This window comes from Podarcis pityusensis (genome assembly GCF_964106645.2).
Source record: "Podarcis pityusensis genome assembly, chromosome: 15".
Taxonomy (NCBI): Eukaryota; Metazoa; Chordata; class Lepidosauria; order Squamata; family Lacertidae; genus Podarcis; species Podarcis pityusensis.
The window spans coordinates 10,362,232-10,386,840 of NC_138040.1; the positions used below are offsets into that span (position 1 = coordinate 10,362,232).

Here is a 24,609-nt window from a genome sequence, read left to right on the forward strand (position 1 = left end):
TAAATGACCCATTAACCCATGAAGTAATATGGGGGGCGGGGGGGGGGGAAGGAAACACCTTGCGGGGAAAAGAAAGATCTACAGTTTCCATCATTTTAGCATGGGGGGAGGGGGAGAAAAAAGAGGGAGAACTTTTTTTAGAGCCAAGATACTGACTTGCAGCATCTTACTCCTGCTGGGGGGTGGGGTGGGGGTTCAAAACAATTAGGGGGGCATAAAGAAAATGCATCAACTTTTTTGTCTAAAGTTTCTGAAAACATATAATATACAACCCAACATCATATCATCATCATTATTTTTTTTAAAAAAAACCAACAAATATATTTGCACAATTGAGTCTATACATTTTTTATACAGTTGGGTCATAACCAAAGTCTAAATTTGTTGAGTAAGAAGATCTGCACTGACATTCCATTTAACAAAATGTCCTCTCCTGGTCTGATTCTGTTTGCCTTATCGTGCTTCTATGTCCTTGAGTGTGTGTGAGGGTGGTCTGTCCCGCATTTCTGATGACAAAGGGGTAGTCCTGCGCGGGGAGCTAGGTCTAGGTCCCAGAGTCGAAATGAGAGGGGGAGGGGCACTTAGAGCCGCCGTCGGGGGGCTTTTATTGAGGATCCCATTCTGAAGTCCTGAGGAAGGGCTGACCCTGGGATAGTGCATGCTTGGAAGTCCTGGGGTGATTAAGCTAGGGTGAGGCAAATGGCCGTCCAGAGCTGCAGGGTGAACAGAGTGAAGCCGTACGTGCTCATAGTCCTCTCTGAGCATGTGCAACCTCTCTCTCTCGTCCAGGTGGGCCCCCCTCTCATGCTCACGGCGAGGGTCGACCGAAAGTGGGTGGTGATGGTGACTGTAGTCATGTGGCTCTCTGTCCCTGAACGACCTCTCTGCATCATATAACCTCGGTGCAGAAAGACGGTGCAATGGGTCATTCCTCAGGAGAAACTCTCTGCCCAAAGGGTCTCTCCGGTGGATATCCAAGTCTCGGTAAGGATCTCTCAACGGATCCCTCATTGGGTCCCAATGGAAGGAAGGATAAGGGAATCGTTCGCTGCCTGGAATTGGGCTGATCCCCATAAAAGGTGTCATCATGCGAGTCCTGTCTAGACCGCTGATATTGTTCATGGGATGGATGCCGGTGACACCCACAGACATGGGCATTGACACCAAAGGGCCTGGATGAACATTGGAGGTGGGCATTGGTGGTGGTGGTGGTTCAGACGGCCTGTGTGTCTGTGGAGCTTCAGGTGGGATGTCATGATCCTCCTTCCTTTCCTCCTTCACTTTAACTTCGCTGGATTTCTTCAGACTCTCATACGCAGGCTCATTCTTTTTCTCGGTATCTCGGCTAGAGGTGCTGTTAGGTCTGGTGTTCTCCACAACAGCAGGCCTGGTATAGGGTGACGGTACCCGAGATGATTGCTTAGACTCTTCCAGTGGCCTGTTCTCATGGGTTAGACCTTCTTTGTCTGAAATATAGTTGTCCTTTGCCTTGTGCTCATCAACGTTAACATCTTTCCGAGGTTCGGACTGATCCCTCTCGCGCTCTTTGGGTTTCTCTTTTTCCCGTATCTCTGGGTTCAGGTGGCTCCTTATCTGCTCAGCTGAGCTACGGCCATGTCCAAGGGAGCTCACAGAATGGACAGGTGCAGGAGAAGGATGGCTGGAGTGTCTTTTCTCTATACTCTCCCTAGATGAAGGAAAGCACAACAGTTATCTGTTGCAGGACACTACAGAAAGTAGAGGTCTATACCCAAAGCTTGCAACTCATTTCTCAATAGCATACACCAGGTGTGGAGAACCTTTGGCCCTCCAGGTACTGCTGAACTACAACTCCCATCATCATGGCCATCGGTCATGCTTGCTAGGGCTGATGGGAGCTGTAGTTCAGCAACATCTGAAGGATCAATTGTCATCACACCTACCATACACTGAAGTCTCTTTAATTTCAGTAGAGTTGACAACTCAGAAGTCCAAATGAGTTACAGTGAGTTAGGATGGCAACACACACTTTGTTGTGTCCCGGGACGACAACAATATTTTCTATAAGAAGAGTCCTACTGTGTAAGATAAAATTTCTATCTAGTCCAAGATCCTGTTTCCAAAAGTATCCAGCCAGATACTTTCTCACAAGTTCAACTGGCAGGTGTCAACCATCTGGCATGTCTCCCAGTAACTAGTTTTCAGTGGGACACTAACTGTGAACATAGAAAGCTGCCTTTCAACTGAGTCATATGGTGGGTCCATTTAGCCCAGAATTGTCTACACAGTGACTGCAAAAAGCTCTCCAGGCTTTCAGATAGGGTGTCTTTCTCAGTGGAGATGCTATCTATCATCTATCTATCTATCATCTATCTATCATCTATCATCTCCTACCTCTTCCCACCACCCCAGGAGATAATAGATAAAAGTAATTAAACTATAATGGAATTAAAACAATGCCAAAACAAATCTATTAAAAGCGGATAGTATAATTAAAAAAAGCAGTTGGTTCCCTAAAGCCTGAAGGAACAGTCTTCACCTACAACATAGGAGCATGCCTCTAGTAAGCCTAGCAGCAGCCACTGAGAAGGCCCTCTTCTGCATCCCTATCAAACATGCCCATGTGAGAGGTGATCATGAGAGAATGGCAGTATCACCACCTGGGCTGGTTATAAGTAGATGGGCAGGCAGGTTGGAGCTGGCTCAGAGCAGACTGAGCTTGTTGGGACAGTGCCTTATTTGCCCTCCTGGACCTGCCTCCACTGATCCAGAGTTTTCTCGCAGAGCCTGCCAATCAAGGGGGGGGGGGTACTATGGCTGCAGTTCCATTCTATGTCTGAAGAGGGCTCTGCAGCCAGTCAGCGTGACCGATGATTAGGGAACTTCTGGGAAGACCCGGTAGTTGCATAAGTAGGAATGACAAGCCTGTCGGCTCCTTGCCCCGGCGTTGCGGTCAACGATGCTCAGAAAAGTGTTCTTTCATACCTGTCTTTGTCATCTTTACTAAGAGAAGAGTCTCCTTTATCTACATCTCTATCTCGCTCATGAGCTGCAGCAGACGAACTGCGTTCCAGCTCACCTGGCTTGAGCCAGGGTGGAGGGGTCGGGAACGAAGGAGGAGTTCGGTGCAGGCGGTTCCAGGGCTCGTGTGGGTTGCTAAAGCTCTGCATACTGGGGCAATCCTTGTGGCCGAACATAGTGTTGGGCGCTGAAATGGTGAAGGGAGGAAAGAAAAAAAGAAGAAGCAATTTGCTCAGTCGATGGTACTTACCAATCAAACCCAACTTTTTTTTTTATTTTTACAGCACTCAGAGTTTAAAATGAATACATATATTGGGGAGCTGGAAAAAGGAAAGGAGATTAACAGATAAGCATTAGAATTGGGTAATCCTCACATTCGGAAGGCAACTTGCCATTCAATCTTATTTGTGCATTATGCATCTGTGAAAGAGACGGCCTTTTTGAGGGTGGCACATCAGCTTTGGAATACCCTAACCCGAAAGCAGGTAAGATGAGTACTGGCCCTGTATCCATTCTGGGTGCCTTATTTGCCCAGTATTTGAAATGATACTCCATCATTTTGGCTGGTTGGGTCATTTCAGTCTTCAGATTTCATATTGGGTTGTACCTAATCAGGTTCTACTCAGACCCACAGGACTTAATGGACTTGAAGCTAGTCATGTCCATTAATTCCACTGGGACTGGGCAAGTGAATACCAGAAATTTTTGCTTTTCTTGGAATTCTCTGATATCTTCACTTTCTAGTGGCACAAACACTGGAAACCAAAGATGGCCTCTGATAATTTGGTGCAGTTGGAATATTTGGGGTGTATTCAGAATCACAGAATTGAAGAGTTGGAAGGGACCATGAGGATCATATAGCCCAACCTCCTAAAGTGCAGGAATCTTTCATCCAACATGGGGCTTGAACCCATGGCCCTGAGTTTAAGAGTCTGATGCTCTACCAGCTGAGCTATCTCAACTAACTTCTGCTCCACTGAAATGAATGGAGCTAGGTTAGTCATTAATTTCAACGGTTCTGACTTGCAGTGGATACAGCCAAGTCAACTAAGCTTCATTCAGAGTAGATCCAAGTTCGCAATACCCAATATTTTCAATGGGTCTACTCTGAGTTGGATTAACATTGGCTAGAACCCTGCTTTATTTTCAACCACTTATACTGTGGCTTTTCTGTTCACAGCAAGCAGCTGACACAACTAGAGAAAACCAAAGGAATAGATACATTAAGAAATAAGCAAGTATAATGGTCATTCATCACAAAAACCTCTGCAGTGGCAGAAAAAGGGACACAAACACAGTAATACAAGGCAGAGGCTCACCAGGACAAAAACAAGAAGAAGAAGGAGATGACAGTGGAAAACTAGGAACAAGATTGGACCAGCCATGACTTCCCCCAAGGAAAACTGAGAATTGTAGTCTATTGCGGGTGCTGATAGTTGTTAGGAGACCTCTACCTCTACTCCCTTCATAGAGCTACAATTTTCAGAATGGTTGAAAATCAATCCCTTTTCCTAGGGAACTCTGGGAAACACAGCTCTGTGGGGGGAATAGGAGTCTCCTAACAACTCTCAGCATGCTTAACAGACTAAAGTTCCCATGATTTTTTTGTGGGGGGGGGGACTATGGTTGATTCAAGTGGTATGATGTATAGTGCAGATGGGGCCTTGTATAAACCCAAATCCAGAGTCTCTTCAGAGTCGAAGGTGAGCCAATTTAACAGCTGTTCCATGATTTTGGGTTCTCTCAGCTAGACCACACTGTATCCAAGACCAATGTAGTCAACCACTTGCTAGAATTTGTTTTCCAGCTCAAGGGAGTAGGCCCTGTCGATGGCCTATACTGGAAACAACCCTCTAGGCTCCACCTCATAATTTTCAGAAACATGAAAGCCCATTTTTCAAAAGTTGTGGATTTCTCTGTTGGTTAGCATGATTTGCAAGCAAATCCCATTGTATAAAAGCACTTTTAAATATGACCACTTTTTACTTTAGTAGCTTGAGAATGTACCAGAACTTTCCACAATTTACAAAACATTCATAAAAGCAGGAGTGCTATATATGCTATATTACTCGAACCTTTATATTTTGGGGACTGGGGATGTAGGTGAAATTAGACTGGATCAGGCCTGAAAACAAGATATAGCAGCTCACCAGAAATAATGCAAGAGCACCCAAAGTAGACAAATTCTTCTCCAGAATGGGATTACCCCTTCTTTGAAAAAATCACCCTTTGGTAGACTGCAGTTAACAGGCAAAACTGTGTGAGGTGTATATCCTAGATCAGAATAGCTTGGCTTCAGTTGTTTTCCTGGGCTACTTCAACACACTCTACTTGGGGCTGTCCTTGAAGTCAGTGAGTCTACTCTGAGTAGGCCTTGGTTGGACTCAACTGTGCATTTCAATGTCTGAAAAGAGCCTACACTGGGTAACGTCTTTTCTGAAAATTCTCTTTATGGTGAGTTTTCTTTAAATAAATAAACCCAGCCGACCCCTGTTAACATTTAGTACAACTCACCACGTGAATTGGAGACCACTGCTTGCCAGAACTATTGATGAAGGGATTTCATGGTGTGATGGCTCCCCCAATGCACATGGTGAGTTCTTTTACATTTTATGACTCTCATGTGTATACCCAGTTTCAGTTATTATTATTATTTTTATATAAGCGATACTACTTGAAATTTCACTACTTCAGACTGCAGGCAAGGCATCACGTCAATGAATGCTCCATGCATACAGAAGGCTAGTATATCAAGTGAAAGGACAACATGCTGCTTTTCTATGTGCAGCAGACTACTTGTGTATGTGTAGAGGAGCATGCATGCATGTTGAGCCCTCCACATATAGTCTGAAGTGCTGCAAAAGTGAGGAACCTGTGTCTATAACTCTATAACTTCTTGGACTCCCAACTCCTACCAGCTCACCCAGCATGGTCAAGAGGGTGGTCAAGGATGCTGGGAGTCCAGTGCTGCCTGCAGGGCCATTAAGATCCTCATACCTGCCCTAGACTCAGGTTCTCCATACCTGTGAGAACTAGGCCACAGAAGAGGGTTTCAGGAGGCCCAAGGGTTTGGGAAACAGAGGCAGTCCTTTCCTTTTGGGGGGACACCAATTAGCCATGGTTTAGCATCCTTGATGATAATGCAAACCAAACACAGCCACAGCTGGGAGAATTTACTCACTAACGGCAGGGTTCCCGAGTCCCCCGAAGGCATTGCCGCTCACGGCTGCAAGGCTGGTGAACGTCGTGGGCCGATTAAATGTCTCTGAAACCAAATGGAAAGAGACTAATGGGAAGGGCGTTACCTATGATGGAGCATTTATGGCTAGATGTGTGTTACAAAGAAAACACAATGATCTATCCCAGGCTTCCTCAACCTTGGCCCTCCAGATGTTTTGAGACTACAATTCCCATCATCCCTGACCACTGGTCCTGCTAGCTAGGGATCATGGGAGTTGTAGGCCAAAAACATCCGGAGGGCCAAGGTTGAGGAAGCCTGATCTATCCAATGCAAGCTCGACTCTAGACCCATTGACATTGATGGACATGGCTAATATAGGTCAATGGGTCTATTCCAAGTAAAATTTAGGTGGATACAGCATTCTTCCCAGGGTCACCCATGGAAAATTTGGGTAGGTGATTCCTTTAGGGTGGATGCCCTATTTTCATCCCAGTGTCCTGCCTCATAACCCCCAATATAAGAAAGAAGTGGCCTCTCCCCAGTTCTACCCAATATTGTCTCATAACGCTTATATCCCTTGAGTTCCACTCTGCTTGTTTTCCTAGGAGGAACAGCAGATTTTGAAATGTCAGAAGTGGAATATGTGTGTGCACTCCCACTAAATAGCAAAGGCCTCGTTCTCACATAACGATAAGCTGCAGTCAGGAATAAACCCTGGGCAGTTTCCAGTACACTCATTCCAGTAGCACAAGGATTTACTCTTGCACAACAGAACCTTCTTCCCTCTCCGCCTCCACATATATGCTCCCCAAAATCTCTTTCAGCCCTTATTACAGAACAGGGGGAGGAAGGGGGGAATTCCAGGGATCTTTTAAACCAGGCAAAGGTTCTCCTATTGATTCTACTGGCAAAACTCATAATTTTTTTCTTTCCCAAAGAGGGCAATTGTAATCCTACAGCAGCTGCACGCAACCTTTGGCCTTTCAGATATATATAATCCTCACACCTGCCTCTTTTCCCCTGCTGGGTATTTTTTCCTCTTTTGGCTCTTTTTTAAAAAGTGTATTTTGTTTCACTCCCTTCTTTAAGGTGCTGCCCAAATGACTGTGAATTGAAGAACGACGTGAAAATAATATAAATTTAATAGCACTCCTGAATATGTGAATGTCACGAGATGCCCCCGCCCCCATGAAGTGTATCTGCAGGGCTGAAATGCAAAAGATGAAGCAGAATTTCCAGGACTAGGATTGCAGGGAAATAGCTGGACACTCAGACAAATTTCCTAATTATAAGAGCTATTTGATGAGAACTGATGGCCTCTGGAGATGGTGCGATCTCCTTCACTGTCGGCATTTAAATGGGGCGGGGGGAGTGTCAGATTGATAAACCACTTTGGGAGTTGTAGCTCTGTGAAGGGAATAGGGGTCTCCTAATGACTCTCAGCACCCTTAAACTACAGTTCCTGGGGTTCTTTGGGGGGAAGGCATGCCTGTTTAAAGTGGTATGATACTGCTTAAAATATACAGTGGTACTTCAGGTTAATAACTTAATTCGTTCTGGAGGTCCGTTCTTAACCTGAAACTGTTCTTAACCTGAAGCACTACTTTAGCTAATGGGGCCTCCTGCCACCGCCGCTCCACCGCCGTGCAATTTCTGTTCTCATCCTGAAGCAAAGTTCTTAATCCAAGGTACTATTTCTGGGTTAGCAGAGTCTGTAACTGAAGCGTCTGTAACCTGAAGCGTCTGTAATCCGAGGTACCACTGTATGGTTTAGATGGGGTCTTAGAGGGAGCCCATGTTGTGGCGTCCTGATGCACTCTGGCTCCCTTCGGTCCCAGTCAGCATAGCTAATGTACAGCAACATCTGGAGGGCATTGTGTTGGCTCCTTCTGCACTAAATCATGTAAAAAATGCTCTCAAGGGTGATGTGCCCATTGCCACAGTTGCTTGGCAGCTTATTACAAGTTGGTAATGCCTACTTACCTAAATGAGCAGCAGGGTTGAGGAAGTTGCTGTGATGGGGGTGAGGGCCAAAAGGGGGTGCGGCTGGGTGGGCAGCACCTATCAGGACAAATTCAAAAGCAAAAATAAAACAACACTTGAATAGCAGGTTCAGAGAAGATACACAGTGCCAACATATCACAATGCTGAAAGCAGGTCCTGTCTTCTAGAACTGAGGGGTATACTGTATATCAAGACCTTCCCTTGTAGCCCAGTAAACAGTTTGATGAAAAATGGCTGACAAACGTGTTTATAGTCACTGGACGTCGTACACAGGTGTTTCTGGCAAAACTGGGATTGCATTCCAAATTTGGTTCACCTAGATGCTGTGTTGGTCTTGTCACCTGATCTCATGCAGATGTATCATTAGGACACTTCCAGCATGTCTCTCTACAGGAGGCTTTCGAGAGACTCCTTTGCTGGAAGTATTTAAGCAGAGGCCGGACTGCCCTCTGCCAGGGATGCTACACTCGCATTGCACATTGTAGATCCTGGGACAACCAGCTTTAAAGCCATGGTTATGCACGGTTCTGAAATTGCATGTGGAGTCTGCACAAGTTTGGAAGGCTCCTTGCGGCAGACATTCAGCTCCCCACACATAGAGGGTGGTGAGGCTTTGCAGAACGGGTGTGACTAAGGGTGTGGGCGCACTCTCACCCACACTTGATTCCAATTGGAAGTGGAGGGGAGCAGTGAATCATTGGAAAGATTTGCCTGTTCAGAGCTATCCAGGGTCCTGAAATTCCAGCCTGACCCTTCCTGGCTAAGACAGCTTCAGGCATCCCCAGGGACTCGTAGTCAGGACAGATTATTCCTATGCATGTTTTCGGTTTTCCTTCAGAATTGCTCTGAGAAGACTGGCCACATTCCTTACTTGCTTTTTCCACCTTTTATTTAGTCACACAGCACACATGGAGTTTGCTCCTGAAGGAGGCAGTGACAACTACCAACTTGGATGGCTTTAAAATAGGATTAGACAAATTTGTGGAGGACAAGACTAACAAAGGCTACTAGCCATGATAGCTATGTTCTGCCTCCACTGTTAGAGGCAGCAATGCTTCTGAATACCAGTTGCTGGAAACTGCATGAGGGCAGAGGGCTCTTGTGACTGGGTCCTGCTTGTGAGTTTCCTCACAGGCATCGGCTTGGCCACCACAAGATGCAGAACTAGGTGGGTCTTTGGCCTGATCCAGCAGGCTTGTACTATGTTCTTCAATAATGGATCAGTGATATGCATACTCACTGGCTGCAGAGAAGAGAGTGGAGGGCCGAGCTAAGTCATGGGGATGGTGGATGGCCCCAAAGAGACTAGGACCTGGTGGCCGACTCAGAAATTCAGGTTTCAGGCCAAAATCCAGTTTATGAGGATCTGATTGCATCTGTTTCTGTAATAGGAAAAATAAACAGGAAACAAACCACAATCATGAACAAGACATTGGCCCAGCCCAGTGGAATGCTCTGCCAACAGAGATTAAGCAGATAGCTTTGGTTTTAGTTTTGAAACATCTGCTGAAAAATTTTCTATGCCACCAAGTTTATGCGTGGAATTAAGAAAATATCTATGGGTAAGAGTTGATCTTTGATTTTAATTTTTTACATGGCTTTTATTGTATGTATGTTTGAGGTAAACTGCTTTGATTATTTTTTTTTAATAGTAGCATACAAATGTTTTTTATAAATAAATCAATAATGAGCAAAATACAGGGGAACATAATGAGCTACCTTAGACTAGGTCAGACTACCTAGCTCTGCTCTAACTAGCAGTGGCTGTTGGGAAGCAAAGGGTCTTCTCCATCATCTGCTATGTGATCTTTCTAAACTAAGATGCCAAGGACTGGACATTGCACCTTACTATACAAAACACATGCTCTGGCTGTGTAGCTTTGGCCCCTCCCCCTAAACATGCTCCTTTGTATTCCCTTAGGAAGGTTTCACTTGCCCAAAGGGACTCACCTTCACTTTCTGTTGATGATGGTATATTTGCCAAGCAATATGGACATGCATAGCGCACCATTTTCCTGGTTTCTGTAAAAGAAGCAAAAACACAAGAGGCTATGAAAATGACACCGCTTAGCCATAACAGTAAGATCTGAGCCTCTTCTCATTTAACAGCCATTACTTTTTACATTAAATGCCCTGCCTTTCTTCCATTATGAATCTTAAAATGGTAAAAATCTCGTGGTTGTAAAATCTCTCATGGTTGTAAAATCTCTCATTTCACTCTCATGGTTGTCATCCAATCCAAGCCCTGGCCAGACCATGACCTGCTTTGCTTCAGTTGCACTATGTCAAGCACTTTCAAAGCCATGCACTAAGAAAATAATGAAACAGACTGAGCTGGTGAAGGAGACAATTCAGACATTAGAAGTGAGCATAGAGTGGTACTCTGCAAACCAGGAATAAGAAATCTGTAGCCTCCAGCTGTTGTGGGATTCCAGCTCTCATTAGGTCCAGCTAGTAATGGTCAATGACGATGAGGATCAAAGTTCAACCACATCTGAAGTGCCACTGGTCTACAGTAGATCCCTGTTGTAAAGCTCTTACTGATTTATTGGTAAGTGGGAAAGTGGAATCTGGCTACTTAGTGAGGTTAATTATATTATGCCCCTACATGACACAGTAAATTCACTTTCCCATGGGTCCGAATGCTGCATATGATTGGTGCTTCTATGGCTGCATTCATCTCATGTTTGCTTTATAAGAGGGAACCCTATCCTAAATGGCGTTCCACATACACTCAAGTCAAAGTCCCAGTGACTTTACTGTATCAATGTGGCAAATGTTTGAATGCACACATCACGCTCCAATAATAATAATATTATTATTATTTGCCACTCTGGGCAGCTGCCACAGAGACCAAAAATACACAAAAATCCAAGTCTTCAGTAGTTAAACATTTTGTTGTGGGGATGCAATAAGCACACTTTTATAAGGACTTGGCAAATATGTGAATTTTGTGAATGGGGTGCATCTGCACATTTCTGCCTTTTCCAGAAAGGTGATACATTCATGTTCCATATCCTGACATTGCAATTCTACTCAGTGTACCCTTGAGAAAGGCAAGCTCAAGTTCTCCTAATCTTAGCTATGAGTCCTGGAAGACCTGCTCCCTGCCTTGCAGGCCTTTTCCCACCTGGGAGGGCAGGTTCCTGACTGACTCCATCTACAAAAGCTGAGGCTGCTGAACAGACCCTTAGGTTGGGGTATTGTTCGAAGGGGGTTGTTGCTGATATTGATATTAATTTTTTGCATCTTTAATCTTTAGATCTTACTGTGATTTATGTGGAAATGGTTCAATTTGATTGTGTATTTTTGGATGCTTTATTTATTATTTATTTATTACACTTGTTACGTTGTAACTATGCATTTTTTTCATGTTGTAAGCCACCTTGAGCATGGTTTTAACAATGGAAAGGTGGCGTACAGATAAAATTACGTATGCATATTTGTATGTATGTATGTCATCAGTTCTTTCCAACTGGATATACAACCTTCAAAATGGCCTAATAACCAAGCAGCTCTCCTTATTCCAAGTTTCACTCTCATCTTCCACATGCAACCTCTGTCCTTATGAGGCTGTTATAAGCTGGACATAATACGAGTCCTACCAGATTTGACCAAAAGCCTATCTAGCCCTACATATTGCTTTTCACAGTGGCCAACGGGATGCCTCTTGGAAGCCAAGAAGCAAGATATGAACAGTCACTCCCCAGCACCTAGGGCAGGGTTTTGGACTACAACTCCCATCACCCCAAGCTAGCAGGACCAGTGGTCAGGAATGATGAGAAAGACAGACAGACAGAGGTCAACCAAGACTTAGTGGCCTTCTTACCCTCAGCATAGGTCTGAAGGGATCTGTCAACTGCAAAGAGAAAGAAAGAGGCATAGTCAATAAAGGAAACCTTGCCACTCAAACAGTTGCTCATCTAATCTGCACTGCTTCACTTGGGAGAGTGGAAATTAAAACATTAGCATTTTCATTTCACTTGTAGTCTCTTTCAAAGTCTTAGCAGGCATGTTGCTTCATCTTGACCAGGTGTGGGGAGGTTTTTTTACTCTCCAGATGTTGCAGAATTGCCGCTCCCATCATCCCTGGTCATTGGGGTTGATGGGAGTTGTAGTTCTGCAACATCAGGAGGGCTGCAGGTCCCTACACCTGATCTTAAGGGTAAATTACTCCCACGTTCACTCTTTTCCATCTCTGCACCTCCCTGTTGTAAACAACAACTCCCACCACCCATGACCAGTGGTTCTCAACCTGTGGGTCCCCTGATGTTGTTGGACTACAACTCCAATCATCCCTGAGCTCTGGCCTTGCTAGCTAGGGAGTTGTAGTCCAACAACATCTGGGGACCCACAGGTTGAGAACTGCTGATCCATGACCATTAGGCCATGCTGGCTGGTACTGATGGGAGTTAGGAGTCTAACAAGATCTGGAAGGACACAGATTCCCCCTCTCTGCTCTGCAGGATTTATGCTTCCAAGTGTTGACAACCTACCAAACATGCCCCGCAAGAGGCATTCTGACCTGGAGTTTGCCTGCTAATTCACTCAATTTAGCACTGTAAAATGGGAAACAGTGCAGTAATTTTTTTTAAAGTGACCTTTTGATGGACCTTTTGAAGATACAGAGGAGGGCAGTATTTTGGAAGAGGCTTACTTTTCCATACACAATTGCTAACAGAAAAAATTCAGTAACTATTACAACAGGAGGAGCAACCCTCTCCCCCCCCCCCATTTTGTTGGACCATAACTTCCATCATTACTGAACATTATGAGGGGTGTGATAGGAATTTGAGTGAACCACAATTTTGTTGGACCTCAACTTCCATCATCTTTGAACATTATAGGAACCTTCACTCAGCAACACCTGGAGGACTCCACTTTGGTTAATGCTGGACTGCACATACCCCTCCTCTTTTAAAACCAGCTCCGAGTCACCCAATTATAAAAAAGCAAGTCAAATGATACAGACTGGTATAGACTGGTTGCTCTGTGGTGCAGATTTTCACACTGGAACAAATGTGGATAAAAAGGATTCATACAAAAATACTTTTTGACTCCCTTCCCACCCCCTCAAATCCATTCAAACCCATGCTGAATGGGAGGGCTCATCTTGGGTCACAAGAAGAGGCCTTTTCTAACCCTGCTACCTGAAACGTCATTTAATTAGAGGTGTCAATGAGTCTTCCCAAGACCATACATGATCAGGTGCTCCACATCGCAGATGGCTAACATCATCATCCTGACCCTGACTTGAAGACATCTGGAGGACAAAAAGTGTCATCTGTGGAAGTGCTGAACCTAAACCCAGACCTCAACACTGAACCTGAGCTGAAGTGTGTCAACCTTGACCCTCTCCCTAAAGCAGAAACCCCTGGAGGCAGAAACCCATAAGACAGAGTCTCCCAAGAGCATTATGCTGTTCAAAGCCTGCAAACCTTTGAAAGAAACGCAGAAGGCTGAGATGTAAGAACCTCTAGGTCACCTTTAAGCCTTTCTGCTATTCTCAATGTGGGTGGAGTCTTGGAGGTGAAGACTGATCCAAGAGCAATGAAACACCTCGGCTGATCTCTAGATGTAATCACAACACCCTGTCTGCTTGGAGCTATCTGTAGTCCTGATACAGTGGTACCTCGAGTTAAGTACTTAATTTGTTCCGGAGGTCCATTCTTAACCTGAAACTGTTCTTAACCTGAAGCACCACTTTAGCTAATGGGGCCTCCTGCTGCTGCCACACTGCCGGAGCACGATTTCTGTTCTCATCCTGAAGCAAAGTTCTTAACCTGAAGCACTATTTCTGGGTTAGCGCAGTCTGTAACCTGAAGCGTATGTAACCCGAGGTACCACTGTACTATAGTCTTATGCTCTCTGGCACCCTCAGGTTATCTATCACACCCTGTGCACTCCCACTCACAGCTAGCCCACTTAAGGTCCATGAAAGTTAGACCCTGTGCTTTATGTTTTCCAAATTCCACACTTTCTCAATTTAAGCTCAGATCAAATAGCAATAAAGGGCAGAGTTAGGATATCCACCTCAGCTTCATTCATCATTCAATGGTTGAATGGCCCTTGGTTTGAAGGGGCTGTAACATTTTAGAACTTACCCTGGGATCTTTCTGCAGTAGGGTGTGTGGAACAGCTCCAGGTCTCGCTGCAACATCAATAGGATTCGAAGTCTACAAATGTCACACACACAGAAACAATGGCAGTGTAAATTTATGTGCAAACTTTTAAACTTTTAGAAGACCCCAAAAGAATTAGTTAGGCAGTAAATGAGGGTCTCCATAAAAAAAAGAAAGGAACTGAAGATTATGTATCCATCTATTCATTCAGTTACAGAAGATGGAAACCTGGTGCCCTCCAGATTTAAGGACTGCAACTCCCATCAGCCTCTGCCAGTATGGACAATGGTCAGGAATGATGGGAATTGGAGTCCTGAAATATCTGGAGGGTCAAAGCTCCAAACCTTTGGACTACAGTTTCACATACTCTGAAATGTCATTTCCAGGGTGCCTTGCCTTGGTGCACACAGTCATAATTTCTGCCCTAGGTTAAAGACTGTCCTAGGTTAAAGACCTCTTAAAATGAGTCATAGATCTGTTTAGCTTTAGAAAATGAGATCTTGGCTTTTTACGTTTCATCATGTTTTCCTGTTATATTTGTAAGTATTCAAATCTGTTCTTTTTGTGTGTTACAAGATGCCATTGAACAGCCTTAACTGGTGAAAAACCCATCACTCTCTCACTGTTGCACAAAGCAAGCTAGTAAGATGCACACATGTCTTCTATCAGTTTCTTCTTTTCTAAACCGACAAACAAACTATGTTGTCTACACAGGTTTTCAATTCTCAGGTGTTGCTTCTGCAAAGGGCTCACAGTTGTTGTTGGAGACAAGCCTCCTCCCTCTGTTGAGGTGATAATGCATGCTGCGGAGTACCCACTCTAACACACACACACCTCAACACTATTCACACTGTGCCTTGCTTATTTATTTTCCAGGTCCGAAAGCAAATATACCCTTGAACCACTAGGAGTCCCCTGGAAGCACTTTGAGTGTATCTTCTGACAGCACCTCCTGGATCACAACTTCCAGCATTACCTACCACAGTACCGCCCATGCTAGGGTTTTTTGGCCAAAGTTGTGGAGCTTTCTTTTGCAAAATTGCAAAGAAATTGAACATTTCTTAGCTATTTCTGAGGAAAATTGGCAAAAAAAATGAAACAGCCAACATGGGCTGCCATACGTATGGATTTTCCTGGACATTTCACCAAATTCTGCTCTGACACTGCTTGCGGATGCAGTGTTCAGGGTATCCCATACAAATTTCCCAGACGTATGGCAGCCCTATAGCCATCCAGCAGGGTGGGAAGTGGATTCCAACCAGAGCTGATGGCCTTCCATTCACACAGAAGCAAGGAGCATAATAAAAAATACAGGCTCATTGATAGTGCAGGTGAGAAGGGAGGGAATGCCAAGCTGGAGGTGGGGGTTGGGAAAGGGGAGTCAAATGGAATATTGCTAGGATAAAAATCCAAGCTAGAGAGGGACAGTGTGAGGGACAGGAGCTGAACAGTGAACAATTTGGGTTTGCACCAATAAAGGGGGTCAGAGAGAAGGGGAAGCAGCTCGTATCCAGACAGCTGGATGTAGTTGTGGGTACTGAAATAATTTCAAGTGTTGGGAAACAGCAGAACATTGGGGCATATAGAGAGCCAATGAAAGGGGAACATAAGACCATGAGCCCTGCTGGATCAGACCAAAGGTCCATCTAGCCTGGCATCCTGTTATCACAGTGGCCAACAAGATGCCAACTGTCCTCTCCCAGAAAATGGCTGAAGGTCTTGGCAATCTGACTGAGAATGTGGATAAGGGTTTGAAACAGATGGAACACATAATCCATCAATCCCAAACTGTTGATTTTGACATCAGTAGAGGCAGATGTCTCCATTCACAAAGTAAGAATCACCAAAACCGTCTTTCCAGAACAGAGCTTTATAATGTAGTCATGAGAATGTTAAAACCTGACTTGCGAAGAACCCCACACAACATTTAAAAAACAACAGCCATACACGCAGCCAAATACTAGTAGATGGTTAAGCTCAAATGGATTCTTAATAGCCTAATTATCATACATATGAGGACCTTTACTAATGAAACACAATCTACATATTTAAGAAGCTTGAGTGGTGGAGTGGGGATAGTTTTCAGATTGGACAAACACAGCTCAACATCTAGCCTCAAAAGATTAAATTTAAAATACACTGGTGAACAATGAGGACTGCAGTTCTTTAAGCAGAATGCATAAGACTGACGTCAGTCTACCCCTAGGCTGAGAAATACAATACCTGGTATAAAAGAGCAGAAACAAATAGTTTAGAACATCCCTGAATACCTTGAGTTCCATGATAGAAGAAAGGGAAGATATAAAATGAAAGAATGGAAGATTGTATCACATGTTCATAAGTGAACATTTTCAGATGAAAAGATGCTTTTTCAGGGCTCCTAAAATGCCCCCAGTGAAGTTTTACTGCCTAATTTTGTTTGCTGCTAATTCTAGGCCGCTGCTTCAGCCCAAAGTATGCCCCCACTCAACCAGATTTTGGTTCTTCTGTGCAAACCTAGCTAGTCAATCAGCAATCACATTGAAAATGTAATGACAAAACAGCCCAAAAGTTTTTCTAACTGGGCCAGCATCACCAAGAAGTGTAGATTTTCCAAGGTATGTTTTGTTGAGACTTTGCCAATCGGTGGGGAACCTGTGATTATCCCGATGTTCTTGGAAACCAAGTCCCATCATCCCCAGCCAACATAGCTAATGGCTAGGGATTATGGTGACTGCAGTCCAGTAAAGCCCCAAGGTACTACACCACACCTCTGATATAGGCCTTTAAAAGCAAGAACCAGCACCTGGAAGCCTACCAGAAAGCAAGTATCAACATACCTCTCCACCCCGCTTCTGCCTCCCCTGCCGCCTCAGTAAATGAGAGTGAATCAAGGGAACACATGATGAAGGTTCATGCAGAGCTCTTTTCAACTGATTTGCCTATCATCCCCAAGAGAGTTTGAGTCCCAATCAAGCTCAAAGGAAACTCTGGTATTTTGTGCCCCACATTGACCTAGGGAGGAAATGCCTTCCTGTAGACTCATTCATCTCTCCCAGCAGAGCCATCTCCAAAACCAAAGATGGGGAACATTTGGACCTCCAGGCTACAGCTGGACTACAGCTCCCAGCAGCCTCAGCCTGCATAGCCAACAGTGAGGGGTAATGAGAGTTGAAGTCCAGAAGCATCTAGAGCAGCCTTTCTCAACCTGTGGGTCCCAGATGTTGTTGAACTACAACTCCCATCACCCCTAGCTAGCAAGGCCAGAGCTCAGGGATGATGGGAGTTGTAGTCCAACAACATCTGGGGACCCACAGGTTGAGAACCGCTGATTTAGAGGGTCACAGGTTCCCCATGCAGGCCCAACACAAATAAAAGTGCTGCTCCTCACGAATACACCTGGGACTGCAAGAGACCACAAAGCCACATGTCCAAAATAGGAAAGAGTCTACACAACACACACAAAACATATTTACAATTTACCTTGGGTTGAAACGCCCCTTGTAGTGAGCCAAAAGGACCAGTTGGAGGAATCATTGGAGGGATCCCTGATACAGCAGGAGGGTACGAGTGGAATAACTGTGACAAAGGGAGGATAACATCAGCAAAGGACCCCACACACATTTTCTAATTGCACATCATGCAATTTCAACTCAGAAGAAAGCAAAAGAGACACGGAGGCAGTTTATGAATTATGCAGTTCACATGATTGCTGCTGTTAATCAGTCAGTGATCCAACTGCATAAAAATCAATGCTGGACCACTGATGTTGGGTACTTGGTAAAAGAGGTGGCGATAAGCCTAGGAAAAAGACAAAGGCATCTGACAACAGCAATGAATAAGGGATATAAAGGACATTCACAAAATGTTAGACGACAAGATGAACAGATTTGTGTGGAAAGAACAGATTATTTGAAAGCGTAAGGGGTAGAGAGCTGTCTCAGAATGGATTTTTATAATGAGGGTTATTATTATACTGTATTATAATACTGCATTACAGAAAAAAGAGGATGCAATGGGAAGGTACTGGAGCAGAAACGTGATCTCATTGTCAATTGCATTAGTTGTAGCAGTTAAACAACAGGAACAAAGGAAGCTGCCTTAATATTGAGCCATGAGACTATAAGAAGAGCCTGCAGGATCAGGCCATTTCTCACAGTGGCTAATAAAATGCCTCTGGGATAAGCAAGAATGACCTGAGTGCAACAGCACTTTCCCCGTCTGTGGTTTCCAGCACTGGAATTCAGCCTTCAACAGTGGAGGTAGAACAGAGCCACAGATAGCATGGGCCTCCATGAATTGGTCTAATCCTCTTTCAAAACCATCAAAGTTGGGGGCCACCCCCGACTCTTGTGGGAGTAGATTCCACAGCTCAACTGTGTGAAGAAGTAATTTGTTATCTGGTTTGAGTCTTCCAACTTTATTTCATGGTCCATGAGTTCTAGGGTTCTGAGAGAGCATAATTTTATAAACTCCTATCATGTCTCCTCTTACTCCTCTTAGTACTTTCTGTAAATTCAGATGACCCTAATGTTGTAACCTTTCCTCAGAGGGCAGTTGCTCCATCCCCTTGATCATTTAGATTGCCCTTTTCTGGTCAAACCCTTGGCTCTATCGAGCTCCAGGGTCTCGCCCTGAAGTCTTTCCTAGTTCTGTCTGGAGATGCTAGAGATTCAGCCTGGGACCTTCTGCATGCACTGAGTGGTGGCCCTACCCAACATTCACCACAAGGCATGGGTAGGACGTTAACAGAATCCAATATGGGATGCATGCCAATAGTGGTGTGGTCAAAAGTGGGTGCAACCAGAGGGCACAACCTCCCGCCCACCCATACAAACATCACACACACAAAAAAAAATGACATACACACAGGTAGTTTGCATCTTATGCTTATTTTGCTTACCCAATTGCAGCTTTGCATGGGGGTGGGGTGGGATAAATAAATAAATAAATGGAAAGCAGAGCAAACTCATTTTCCATTTACTTATTCCCCCTCCCCTGAACTGTGCAAAGCTGCAGTCATGAGCTTACCCAGCTGTGAGAAGGCAGTGTGCGGGCTCTGGCAGCATCCCAGAGCCCTTGCACCCCTTCGTCAATTTACCTGAATTGCCCTAAAGCAGTTCGGCTTGGGAAAAGCCTTTGGCCAACAGATGAGGCCTTTTTCTACAAAATCTCAGTGCAATTCCTTTGCAAATGTACGTATTCCACTGGCTCATGATGCCTGCCTGAGCCAAAGATCTAAAAAAGCACAATAGTCTGTTTCATTGTATTGTTCCATGAGGTGCACCTAAGCACACTGAAGCATCTCTCTCTCTCTCTCTCTCTTTGCAATTAACATCATTAAGAAAATGCAATAATTTTAAGGCTTTCACTGGACCACCTGGCCCAGTTCCTCTCCCCACTCCTTTCATAGATCATTGCCGTCTTTTAATTCTATTTCGCTTCAAAGTGAGCTTCCAATGGTGCAGAAAACGTTTCCAAGATTAGATGATATTGAATAGCGGAGCTCTCAAGAACCCATTAGGCAGGCAAGCGTCTTGGGTTGCAATCACTTTTTAATACTGAAAACGAGCATGTTAAAGACTCTAGCATCCATAACGCTTACTGTTCTGTATTAACATGCCAGTTCACAAAAGCGAAGGGAAGTTAGAAATTTCATTGTATGCTGGTTGTTAAAATATAGACGGTGGGAAAGGATGGAGACCTTTCAGAGTGTCTTGGAACTGCCACTGCTGCTTGAAGGCTTGGATTCCCATCTTGTCAACAAAAGTAGAGAGCTATCAATGTCCCATCTTAGCTGGGCCCCAAGTTGCAGGACAACTTTTTAGTAACACAGCTTCTGTAGGTTCAGGAAGCACCAACAGCCAAAGCCAGACCAAGATCCCATCCCAGGCAAACTGGGGCTCAAGTGAGGGCTCAGACAAGAGAAAAGTTGAATGGCAGCCCAAGGTCCACTTGCAGGCACGCAGGCAGGCAGGAAGTTTGATGCAAGGGACATACAAATACATCCCAACAGCTTTTCCAGCCTGGTGCTGAGGCTCTTGAACTGGAGCTGCCAGAAGCACACCCAGGGTGCAGCTGAACTCCATCTTCTGTTGTCAAAAGAGAGGTGTCATCATGAAGAGGACCTTATTTGTGAGGAGACCTTGACTCCTGAGGAGTCTTCTCCTGAAAACTGGATGTCTCCTCATGGGAACATGTTTCCACCTGCTATTTAAGGTACTGATTCTTCTGGGCTGGTGGCCAGTTCAAGTCTCAGTTTCTGAGTCTGAATTGCTTCTCCTTGGCATTCTAGTAAAAAGGCTTCACCCTGTGATCTGGTGGATCAAGGATAGCAAGATCTGTCCCTCTGCAGCCTGCCTGAGTAGAACTCCTGATAGCAATTAGTTGAGTTGTTACCTGCAGAACTGCTTTACCTGTCAATAGCTAGATTAATCCTTTAAAATCCTCATCACCGCTCTCTCTCTCTCTCTCTCTGAAGGAATGGAGAAACTGTGGCCCTCCAGTTGTGGCCAGATTCCTTGCCCTGTGAAGCTTGGTCCCACCACTACAATTGCCTTCCACTGGCTGACAAAGGCTTTAATGGTTTAGCAGGTTTTTAGTTTTCCCGGTAGACGACCTTTTATTTGAGATTTGCTTTTAATTATTTATTAAAGTATTTTAAGCCACATTTCAGGGTACATTAGTAATACTTGAAAGAGCGTCTCCACCCCCAGCATTCAGCCTGGACAGGTCCAGCTCTGAGGCCCTTCTGGCATTTCCCTCACTGCAAGAAGTGAGGTTACAGGGAATGCCCTCCCATCAGATGTCAAGGAAATAAACAACTATCTGACTTTTAGAAGACATCTGAAGGCAGCCCTGTTTAGGAAAGTTTTAAATGTTTGATGTGCTTTTAATTCTGTTGGGAGCCGCCCAGAGTGGCCGGGGAAACCCAGCCAGATGGGCGTGATGATGATGATGATGATGATGATGATGATAATAATAATAACTGTTATTATTATTAACCAACCACATTTTTAAATGGCCTTGTTTTTGTAGATTGTTCCTAACTTTAAAAAAAAATGTTTTTAATTGTTCTCAACATGGTTTTTTAATATTGTTTAAATATTTTTACATTTGCCACCCTGGGCTCCTTTGGGAGGAAGGGCGGGCTGTAAATTTAATAAATTTAAATTATGCAGTTAAAGAGGGGGAATAGCATTCTTTAAATGAAATAACATAATAACCATAGTTAAAAATACAGATGCCGTATGGTTCCCTGAATCACACTTTCAGCATCTTGTGTTAAGAAAGCACATTCCAAACCGAAGGTAAAAACCCCGACAAATGTTTTAAGAAAGGAAGAAAAAGGAGCAATTCTACTTTGCCAACAAATTTAGAACATTATACCTTTTGATCTGGCCCATTAAGTGAAATCCACTGGTTAATGCATTTTTAATAATATGCCAGTTAAAAGTTTCAAGTGCTTTAATCTTGTAGCTTTTAACCTCTGTTAACCGTTGAAATGGAACAAGCCATCAGGTTAGATACATCTGAGGCAATGAAAGAGAAACACAAATGACCTAAAACTCATTTGGATTCTTTCTGTGATTTCTCACCTATTGGAGAAAGGGAGGGTGTATAACCATTTAGATCAACCATAAAGCTTGGCTTTCAGGGTGCTGTTAATTCCTTAAGGTTCATTTGGCACAAAGTCCCCAAGGTAGATATCTGTGCCTCTTCAGGCCTGCACAAGGATCTTGCATGTGCCTGGAGGTGCTCTACTCCTCTGAGTGAAGGGAGATCATATGGGCTGAATGAATCAATTCATTTGGGGCTTGGTGGTGTTGTGGTCTAAAGGGTGGCGGTTCAAATCCCCACAACAGGGTGAGCTCCCGTTGCTCTGTCCCAGCTCCTGCCAACCTAGCAGTTCAAAAGCACGTCAGCGCAAGTAGATAAATAGGTACCACTGTGGTGGGAAGGTTTCCGTGTGCTCTAGTGTCTGTCACAGTGGTCTGTTGCGCCAGAAGCAGTTTAGTCATGCTGGCCACATGACCCGGAAAGCTGTCTGTGGAAAAATGGTGGCTCCCTCAGGCTAAAAGCAAGATGAGTGCCACAACCTCATAGTCGCCTTTGACTGGACTTAACCATCCAGGGGTCCTTTACCTTTTTACCTTCATATCAGGGCAAAGACATTCCTACAGAAAATCAACCCTAGGTCTTTGCTGTTTTACTGTGGTGTTAAGGTAAGCTGCAAATATTTTTATGTGGTCTTTGTTAGAAGGAAAGTTTTGCTGTTGTTAACTTTATTTGGTTAGTTTTCATTATTGCATTTTGTATTTTTCTTTATGAGGTTTTGCATGATGCCCAGATAATTTTTCTAATGGGAGGCCATATAAATTTAACAAATCTTTCAAAGCACTTCACATTTTTTTAAAATACCAAAAATGCCATTTAAAACCAATATTTTAGTGTGTTTTTCTCCTAAGAAACATTTTTTTTGCATGCAGTTTTGACATTTTTACATGCAACTTACCCCAATAAAATGCATTTTGTATGCTATTTTCAGTAATACAGACCTTTTTATAATACTTTCCCCCATAGCTGTCAAGTGTCCCTTATTTGAAGGGACAGTCCCTTATTTCAGCGCCATGTCCCGCTGCTGTCCCTTATTGATAGATGTCCCTTAAATGTCCCTTAAATGATGTCCCTTAAATTTCAAAGGAAGCAGCTCCTCTCCCTCCCTCCCTGCTGGCCAGGGAGGAGGGAGGCTCCAATTGTGTTGCTTGGCTGTGTTGCTCACCCAATAAGAAGTCTAAGAATGACTGGGGGGGTGGAGCTTGCATGTCTTGTGTGTGGCTAGTTAATGCAAGCTGAGGGGGGTTTTGAATGCTGGATGCCATTTTGTTGCACGTGCTGCTGCAAACTTTGCAGTGCAAAGGCAGGCCAGGGAGCCATCTTAAGTTGAGGCTGCATAGGCCTTGTGGTGCATGTGATTCAGATTCTATTCAGTTGAACCTCTGGTTACAAAGTTGGTTGGACAGTGTTCTCAAAGCTACCAGCATGAGTTTGACCAGACTGCAGGAGGACAGGAAGACTGGAGTGCCTGGAACAGGTGAGGCTGCAGGTCCCTTATTTTGGCTGCTGGTTCCTTATTTTCAAATCTGTAAGTTGACAGCTATGCTTTCCCCATATTATATACATTCTTGTACATGTTGCTTTGTTGGAAAACTGCATTACAAAATTCAGAGAACTGCGAATTTCAAAGGTAAGATTGTTTCGGTTTGCATATAAGTTGAAGAAGTGTGAATTAGGTAGTTTCTCATTCAAATGCAAACAAATCCCTCATCAACCCAGGACTTCATATATCTTCATTACCACATTGGAAGCTAGAGAAATGGTCACAAAGATCTGCTTGTGCCATTGAAATGAGTAGAGAAGACAGCAATAGCAGAAAGAATTTGGGGACCTTTGTAGTCTCCAGTCCCTGATTAAAGAGCTAGATTTAGGCATAGCTTCAGAGTTTGCTTTTTCTTTTTAAGAGATATCACATCTTTCACAAGACGAAAAGCTAAAGCAAATGACAATATTGATGATGGACATTTTAGAGTGATGGACAGAAAGGGAGAGGGAGAGAAACAGAAAATGGGATGTTCTGCCACTGATCTGAGTGGTGATCTCAGCCCAGCAATGGGAAAAGAAGCAATTAATACATTTTAAGGCAGTAAGAAGAACTCACACTGTGTCGGTAGAAAGGGTCAACTTTTGTAGGGTATTTGTCAAACTGCAAAAAGGATCAAAACACAAACTCATTATGCTGTCTTTCTAATGGGGCATACATTTCTTTGATTCAGTCAATGGTTGGGAACTGGTGAAAAAACTGGAAATCGATGGAGATGTGGGGAAAGGGGAGGATATACTTAAAAATGGCAGGTGTTCAGAGTTGAAAGTATGGACAGCAGTGAGAGCAGGAAGAGATCAGGAGCAATTTGGATAACAAAAATTCCAGGTGCAAATTAAGTAGAATGTTGTTGGGACCAACAACATAATACTACAATATATTCCCTACATAACAGGACTGCTTCTGATCAGTGTTCCAGCCAGCCATTCTCTGCAAGGAGGACATTTTCCCTGGTCCCTCTCCCCACCCTGTTCCATTTTCCCATTTAATGTTTTTCTTTCCAATCTGTCACTCATTTGCCTGCATCTTTTTTTTTTTATGTGTGTGTATCTGCCTGTTCCCAAACTCTGCAGTTCCCTGAGCATACTGACAGCTCCTTCATGTTTCTCAGTGAGTCCATTTGTACTCCATGTCCTCCAACACTCACCACTTGAGCTTGCTAT

The 24,609-nt window shown here is 44.1% G+C and overlaps 1 protein-coding gene across 5 annotated transcripts in view; it reads right to left on the reverse strand.

The window, feature by feature from the left end:
* Positions 1–307: 307 nt before the first annotated feature.
* AUTS2 (activator of transcription and developmental regulator AUTS2) overlaps positions 308–24,609 on the reverse strand; it is a 689,755-nt gene continuing 665,453 nt past the window's right edge. For 3 of the 5 annotated variants that reach the window (XM_080982807.1, XM_080982806.1, XM_080982809.1), the window contains 10 exons: positions 24,005–24,049; positions 17,770–17,865; positions 14,290–14,361; positions 12,015–12,044; positions 10,136–10,207; positions 9,426–9,567; positions 8,165–8,242; positions 6,182–6,265; positions 2,965–3,187; positions 308–1,687 (listed from right to left, as the gene is read on the reverse strand). In XM_080982807.1, coding sequence (XP_080838933.1) covers positions 454–1,687; positions 2,965–3,187; positions 6,182–6,265; positions 8,165–8,242; positions 9,426–9,567; positions 10,136–10,207; positions 12,015–12,044; positions 14,290–14,361; positions 17,770–17,865; positions 24,005–24,049 — 2,076 coding nt within the window. In that variant the 3' untranslated portion in view covers positions 308–453. Of the gene's footprint in view, positions 1,688–2,964; positions 3,188–6,181; positions 6,266–8,164; positions 8,258–9,425; positions 9,568–10,135; positions 10,208–12,014; positions 12,045–14,289; positions 14,362–17,769; positions 17,866–24,004; positions 24,050–24,609 lie in introns of all 5 variants that reach the window. The other 2 variants (XM_080982805.1, XM_080982808.1) reach the window with 2 other exon arrangements.